This window comes from Denticeps clupeoides, unplaced genomic scaffold (genome assembly GCF_900700375.1).
Source record: "Denticeps clupeoides unplaced genomic scaffold, fDenClu1.1, whole genome shotgun sequence".
NCBI classification, from domain to species: domain Eukaryota; kingdom Metazoa; phylum Chordata; class Actinopteri; order Clupeiformes; family Denticipitidae; genus Denticeps; species Denticeps clupeoides.
This window is the reverse complement of record NW_021629792.1, coordinates 61,770-69,269: the sequence shown is the minus strand read 5'-3', so window position 1 is coordinate 69,269 and position 7,500 is coordinate 61,770. Positions and strand designations below refer to the sequence as shown.

At 54.8% G+C, this 7,500-nt stretch overlaps 1 protein-coding gene across 1 annotated transcript in view; it reads right to left on the bottom strand.

Annotated features, from left to right (window-relative positions):
• The window catches only part of LOC114774316 (BAH and coiled-coil domain-containing protein 1-like), a 9,784-nt gene that overhangs the window by 990 nt on the left and 1,294 nt on the right, over positions 1 to 7,500 (bottom strand). The window contains exons 2-13 of the mRNA XM_028966241.1: positions 7,153 to 7,320; positions 6,848 to 7,074; positions 6,698 to 6,772; positions 6,480 to 6,609; positions 6,261 to 6,378; positions 5,816 to 5,891; positions 4,158 to 4,266; positions 3,478 to 3,594; positions 3,280 to 3,402; positions 1,857 to 3,037; positions 1,543 to 1,779; positions 1 to 1,145 (exon numbers count right to left, since the gene is read on the bottom strand). The exon at positions 1 to 1,145 is cut by the window's left edge and continues 990 nt beyond it. Of these exons, the coding sequence (XP_028822074.1) occupies positions 936 to 1,145; positions 1,543 to 1,779; positions 1,857 to 3,037; positions 3,280 to 3,402; positions 3,478 to 3,594; positions 4,158 to 4,266; positions 5,816 to 5,891; positions 6,261 to 6,378; positions 6,480 to 6,609; positions 6,698 to 6,772; positions 6,848 to 7,074; positions 7,153 to 7,320 (2,771 nt within the window). The 3' untranslated portion in view covers positions 1 to 935. The remainder of the gene's footprint in view (positions 1,146 to 1,542; positions 1,780 to 1,856; positions 3,038 to 3,279; positions 3,403 to 3,477; positions 3,595 to 4,157; positions 4,267 to 5,815; positions 5,892 to 6,260; positions 6,379 to 6,479; positions 6,610 to 6,697; positions 6,773 to 6,847; positions 7,075 to 7,152; positions 7,321 to 7,500) is intronic.

The following is a 7,500-nucleotide window of genomic DNA, read 5'->3' as shown; positions in this document are numbered from 1 at the left end:
TGATCGCCGAGTTTTTTTTTTTTTTTTCACCTTCAAACATCAGACCTCCGTTCTCCTGTCCCGACCCACATGAAGGAAGGACATGCAATAAGAACAGCTAAAAGAACCTAGAACCGAATAAAACAGACACCAGTACAAGAATGAGGTGGACACGGAAACCCTTTCCCCCAACCGTATATACAGCTTCTCATGACCCCTGACCCTTTACCCCCTACAAAAGGTCACGTGCAGTGCAGTGACGGCAGCATTATGAGCCACTCGTCCTTCCAAAGCATAGACGAGAAACAAAAATCCAGATTCTCATAAAAAAATAACACAATTAAGAGAAATAAGGAGGAATAGAGTTCTTTCTTCATGTATATCCTATATACAGTTTATACCTTTATATTTATATTTATGTACACCAACATAGAATAAAACACTTGTACACTATACACCTGAATAAGAAGAGAAGCAGAGGTACTGAAGTGTATGGCTTGATTGGAAAATTATTCCTTTTTCGTCCAGAAACTGAAATTCCGATAAATCAACGTGGAGATGGTCTGGGCGTCAGCGTCCCAGGAAAATTCCCACAAGGTCGGAGGAGCAGCCGAACCTCTCGAGACCGATCCCGCGGCGGCCCTCACTCACGTCTCCGACTCCAGGGGTACAGTGTTTTTGGTCCTGTTATCTTCCGCATGACCAGTAAGTCCAGTGTAGGGTGGACTTTTTCACAGGTTGCCGTCGTCTCCGTCACGTCCGTTCGTGGGTCAGTCATAACGTCCAGAAGACTCCAGTGCTTCACCAGGAGGAACTCCAGGTGCATGTCGACCTACGTCGCCTCTTATTCCACCTGGAACGAGGGTCACGTCTGGAACCGACGAACAGCCCTGCACGAGCCCCCATAGCAGGACCACGATATCCTTCAGTAGTAATATCCAAATGGGCGGGAGCGTCTAGCAGATGATGGACACCCCATCGACGGTGACCAGCTGCCCGCTGGTGGGGTCGTAGGTCCCGGCCAGGTAGTACAGATCTTGGCTCTCGCTGTTCGGCTTTCTGCCTCTGCTCAGCCTCTCGTACTCCTCTCGGCTCACCACCTGGCACTTGTGGGAGATGGTCTGGATGTCATTCTCGTCCTCATGGCACGACTGGTACAAGGCATGCTGGGTAAGCAAGGACAACAGGGTGTTAGTTCAGGGCACTTGTGGTCTACACGAGAACTGTAATCAGGTATATCATGCTATGCCGACCCGGCCCGAGCCCAACAAGCGTAGCACGGCTTTCTTCGCACGCTACGAGCGCTAGACGGAAAGGAAACGTACGTCGAGGCATGAGGGTTTACCTCCGCTCGCCTCCGTTTCACCTCCTCAGCATCCATTTTCGCAGCTCCAGAACCGAAACAAACGTACAAGCAGCGAATCGTACAGACAACGTAGGTACTACAGGCCGAAAGTCCGTGTTTGCGGACCGATCGTTTACTGCACGAGTTCGTCCCGACGGCTGATGGAACGCTGGTAGATGCATTTCTGATAGTCTTGAACCATCTACACCGCTTCCTACCTTGCCATCCCTGTGCCGTTTGCCAAGTTTGGTCTCCTCTGGATGGTAGAACCACTTGACCTTCACCACCATGTTGCTGGCCCAGGACTCCCAGAGGCTCTCGATACGGCCGATGTAGGGCAGCTGGGGTCGGCCAGCAGACAGGAAGACGGCGCAGTCGCCCACGCGCAGGACTTCCTTCCCGCGCACGACGGCTTTGTAGAACAGCTTGCGCGCTTTCCCCTTCATGCCTCTCCTCTGCGTGGACACAAAGGAGACGGTGAGCAGAGGAACGCCGCGGGGGGCTGCGTTGGCGTTCTGCTTCTTGGACGTACCTGAGTGGGGTTTCCAGACCACCTCCACAGCTGCCGCGCCGGCAGGAAGGGGGTCGTGCTGGGGGGGCTCTCCGGGGACGCCGTCTTCTGCTTCTTGCTGCCGTCCTTACTGGTCTTGGACGGAGGAAGAACAGGAGGATCCTTCCTCCTGCCAGGTTTCCCTGGGTTGCCGTCAGCGTTGTCCTTTGACCCACTCACCCCGAACGCAGCGTGCCGCGCTGGAGCCGATGGCGCTTCTGCGGGCTTCTGAGGCTGCTGCTGGAGGAGAGCGTGACGGGAGGACAGGCAGCCCTGCAGCATCAACCTGGAGGTCTCCTCATCATCTGAGCTGTACGAGGAGTCGTTGTCTGAGGAGCAGAGGCTCGAACTGGACAAAGACCCTGAGCTGGAAGAGCTGGAGGAGCCAGAGGACGAGGAGGAGACGGACAGGCGGGACAGGAAGCGTCCAGCTGATCGTAGCTCTCCTCTCGCTGCCACCAGCGCCGCCCGTCTGGTGTCCTCGTCCTCCTCCTCATCCATGTCAGAGTAGGAGCAGTCGCTGTGGCAGTAATCTCCATACTCCCTGATCCCCAGGCCCGGAGGGGGCTTCCTCAGGTGGGACGAGCCCTTCAGCAGGAGCTCCGCCCGACCGTTGCTGCTTTTCTTGCTGTCCTTGACAGGGAGCGCAGGATGGGAGTAGCTCACAGAAGAGGACACGTCCGCCAGGCCCTTGGAGCCAAAGCTCCTCTCTAGTCTGGCCCCGCCAGACTCATGGGACCCTAGGAGAAGCAGTGCCTTGCCATTCTTGGTCTTTGGGGAAGTCACCCCCTCGTGGTCCAGCTTGACCAGGAACTCCTTCCTGTCCCCAGGCCTCCGTCCTCGGCCACCGGGGACACTCTTGTGAACCAGCGGCTGACTCCCAAAAGAGGAGTAGCCGTTCGCGATGCTGCTGAAGGAGTCCACCTCGAAGGAGGTGCTGAAGATGCCCTTGGCTGGCAGGGACATGGGAGCAGAGACGAGCGGAAAGAGGTCGGACTCCCGTCCCCGCTGTGTCTTCTTGGCAATCCCGTTAAAATGGAACAAGTCCAGCGGTCTCTTCCTGGTCGCGGCCACTGCTGGCCAGCTGAGCAGGGACGTGTTGCTCCCGGCGACGCTCTCGGACACACAGGCCTTTGTCCCCGAGGTGACCATTTTCGGCCTTCCTGCAACGCCAGGGGAGGAAAAGAGACACTTAAAAGGGAGCGAGGACACAAAGGGAGGAGACCGTTAATAAATCATGGTGCTTTCTTCAAAGTTGTCTGACTCCAGGGCTGAAACCGAGGAACCTGATACGTGTGAGAAGAGAAGAAGCATGTCCTCCCGTCCCAGTGGACAATAACCGATTCTGAATTGCTGAGGGAGTTTTAATTCCCCATCGGGTCACTGCTGAGTCGCTCTGGATTACCTGGCTTGCCCCGGACACTGGTCTTTTTGGGATTCCTGCCGTCCTGGCTGGTCTTCTCCTGGGCCGAGCTCCTACGGGACTGGCGTCCCGGAGACGTCAGAAGAGCCGGTGAAGGTTCAGCGCCTGAACAACGCGAGGTGCACGTTACAGAACCTGAAAGCAGCGCGGTTTATCGCGTCGATGTCGTCTTCCACTTACAGTGGATCTGATACCCGGGGGGCAGCAGGCGAACGTTGGCCAGAGAAATCCAGCCCCTGTCTCCATCGTCAAACTCCACCATCACGCAGCCGTCCTTCTCCTCTTCACCTGGACCTCCTGCACACACACATTCCCCAAACCACCATCAGTAAAATGTCAATATGACGCGCGTGCGTGCGTGTGTGTGTGCGTGCATGCGCGGTTGTGTGTGTGCATGCGTGTGGTTGTGTGTGCGCGTGCGTGTGCATGTGCGCATGTGTGGTGTGTGTGCGTGCGTGCGCGTGTGGTTGTGTGTGGTTGTGTGTGTGCGTGTGGTTGTGTGTGCGTGTGTGTGTGCGCGCGTGTGTGTGTGTGTGCGTGTGTGTGTGCGTGGTTGTGTGTGCGTGGTTGTGTGTGCATGCGCGCATGTGTGGTGTGTGTGCGTGCCTGTGTGTGCGTGCGCATGTGTGTGCGTGCACGTGTGTGCGCGCGTGTGTGTGTGTGCGCGCGTGTGTGTGCATGCGTGTGTGTGTGCGTGTGTGCGTGGTTGTGTGTGCATGCGCGCATGTGTGTGTGCACGTGTGTGTGCACGTGTGTGTGTGTGTGTGTGTACGTGTGTGTGTGTGTGTGTGTGTGGTGTGTGTGTGTGTGTGTGTGGTGTGTGTGCGTGCGCGTGTGCGTGTGTGTGTGCGTGTGGTTACCTCTGTGGACGTATCCTGGATAAAGGCAGCGAGACCGTTCACTCCAGTACGCACACACCCGCGTCCCTTCAGTCAGAACTGCCTGGGACTCGGGACGCACGTCCAAAACCTGCAAACACACACAGACGCGTCTCTTTATTATCACGTGACCTGTTTTTAAAGTTTCATTTGAATTTGGCAACATCGTTCAGCTGAACGAGGGAAGAGGTGTAACGTGGAATAACGTAACGTAGAATAACGTAACGTAGAATAACGTAACGTAGAATAACGTAACGTAGAATAACGTAACGTAGAACGATGGTGGCCTAGCGGTTAAGGAAGTTACATGCAGAGGACAAATTTCACTGTGTGCACTGTGTGCTGTGTATCACAAGCAACAATCACAAATTAAGTGGAAGTGAAGTGATTGTCACATGTGATACACAGCAGCACAGCACACAGTGCACACAGTGAAATTTGTCCTCTGCATTTAACCCATCACTCTGAGTGAGCAGTGGGCACCATGACAGGCGCCCAGGGAGCAGTGTGTGGGGACGGTGGTTTTGCTCAGTGGCACCTTGGTAGATCAGGATTCGAACCGGCAACCTTCTGATTACGTAGCCACTTCCTTAACCGCTAGGCCACCGCTGCCAAAGCGCCTTTTGGGCGTCTCAGAGCCGAGCCTGGCACCCGCACAGGCTTTCGGGGGGCTTCAAGCGCGCCTTCCGAGGAGAAGCACCTTCAGTGGGCGGGGGCAGGAGGGGGCGGCGGCTTCTCAGCCCGCGGCGGCAGGCAGCCGCTGATAAGATGTGGAAATCTGTGGATCGAGGGACTCGGTGTCCCCGTCTGTGCGTGTGTTTTATGGAATGTTTTGAAGAAGCCGTTTAAATAGAAAGGAATGAATAAGGAACGAATTCACGGCGAATCGCCACTTTGAACACAAACCTGGAGCTTTAGTAAAAAATGCCAATATTTAACCACCCACACACACACACACAACTACTAACCACACTAACCAGCAGGCAATGACACCATCTTCTGACCAGAACACTACGGTTCTTCCTGATATATGGGAGTCTTTACCCCATTTACAAGCATTTACAAGGACCTGCTTTCTAATTTTACATCATTAACAGTGATGATTGATGTGTGTGTGAGAGAGACACTTGTACACAGATAACGTAGATGTGAATGAACAGGGACATTGCAGATGGTTTAAAGGGCTTGTCTAACACACACACACACACACACACACACACACACACAGAGCGGACACGGCGTGTTCCTTTCTTTGTCCCCTTTTTCTTTTGCTGTTGTGATGAATTGCAGCTGCGTCTCGCACCCTCGTCTCTTCCTTCCTCACAGTTGTGTGTGTGGCCATCGGACCTCAAAGTGCGTCCTTGTCCATTTAGTATCCGTTTATAGAAAAGTACGGTGCAGAAACGCCCGTCTCTGCACTCGAGTGTGAACTCGCACCGTTCAACTCCAGATGATCTAAAATCCACATTCGTTCACCATTTACACACCCACCTTGAGCGAATATTCACTACGGAAATAAGATCATCCACCGAAAAGCAAAAAAACTGTACGTGTAATTCCTGTTTACTATGCAAACACGCCTGAATTACAGGTGGAAGGGTTTAGAGTGTGTGAGTGTGTGTGTGTGTTGTGTTACTCACCGCTTCTTCAAGCAGTTGTTCTAGAGAGTAGATCCTCGGCCGGTTCCCTCTCTCTCCCTCGATGGCCACGCTGTATCTGTCCGCCAGCCAGTAGAACAGGAACACCAGTCAGACTCTATTCTTCAGCACAGTGTGTGTGTGTGTGTGTGTGTGTGTGTGTGTTAATAAAACCCTGATGTTAATGTAATCAACACGACGTGCCGGTAAAGCCGGAGCTCCCGTTCCTGATGATATTTGCATCTCGAGTCACGGCCGTCGATGCGGCTTCAGTCGCTCCCGGCGGTGTGTGTGTGTGTGAGTGTGTGTGTGTGTGAGGTGAGTGTGTGTTTTGTTCAAGTGCTGCACAGAATAATAGTGTGTGGTTGTTGGCAGCACAAGAGAGCAAACAATAGTGTGGTAGTGTACACACACACACACACACACACACACACACAGGCAGCCTTACATGTCCGGCAGGTCGAGTGTGTGTACATAGGCAGCGTAGAGCAGCTCGTCTTCTTTCGAGATTAGAACCTTCAGTCCGTCCACCAGACGTTCTTTAGTCAGAACACAGTCAGGCACAGCTGTAAACCGACACACACACACACACACACACATCAGTTTACTGAGTGCAACGCATATCAGAGTGGAAAAGACGAGTGTGTGTGTGTGTGTGTGTACTCACCCGGTAACGTGTGACTGGGATCTTCCTCCTCCTCCTCCTCTTCCTCGGAGAAGCTGCTCTGCTCGTCTATCCGGAAGTCTTCATCTGCAGCAAAACTCTCCAGCAAGCGGCTGACAGCGCGACCTTTAACCTGCAGAGCACCAGAGGATGAACTATGAACACCCGCACACGTTATATACACCCCACGCGACCATACACCAGCGAAAGGGGCGGGTCACCTGCTTGCTCCGCCCCCTCCTGCTCCAGCTGATGTCGTCGTTCTGTGATGGCGGCGTCTCCAGCCGACCGGATCTCTGCAAACACCGAAATTCAATCAGTTCAAAACGGTTGATTTTAACTCAAATTCAGCATCGTGACGAGACTCGTACTTTTCCCAGAATGCACTGCAGGCTGCCACTCTTCCTGGTGGCTTTCTTCAGCCTCTCCCCTGGGGAGGGGACGCTCTTGAGTCCCCTGCTGCGCCCGAAGCAGGTGGCCCCACCGCCCGTCCTCCACCTGGCCGCGGGACGGACCTCCCGCTGCTTCCTGTCAGCAGGGCTGAGTGGCGGCCTGCCCACAGGCCGACCTCTGACCTTCGCCTCTTCCCCAGCCGCCCCTGCAGGAGGAACCTCTCGTCGGTCAAGCGGGTGAAGGTGACCGTTGGTGGACAGGTGTGGGACCAGGTGACACTCACCCACGCGTCCTGGATTTTCCTTCTTGCTCTTGGAACTGCAACTGGCCTCCGGCTTGACCGCGGATGAGGAGAAGGGGGACAACGTCCCGGCCGACCTGGAGCCGAGCTCCGCCCCGCCGACTCCCTCCAGACCTTCATCGCTCTCCAAGCTGCCGTCATCTTCCTCGTCTGGAGAGAGGAGGCGCCGTTAATGTCGCGCACACACACACACACACACGCACGGCCGTGTCACAGATCTGTACTGGCAGTCGTCCACGGCGACGGGCTCGGGTGACAGGGGACTCGTCACTTACCAGCAGCTCGTCAACACGTTCTCACATGGCGGCGGGACCCAGAGGAGAAGAGTCG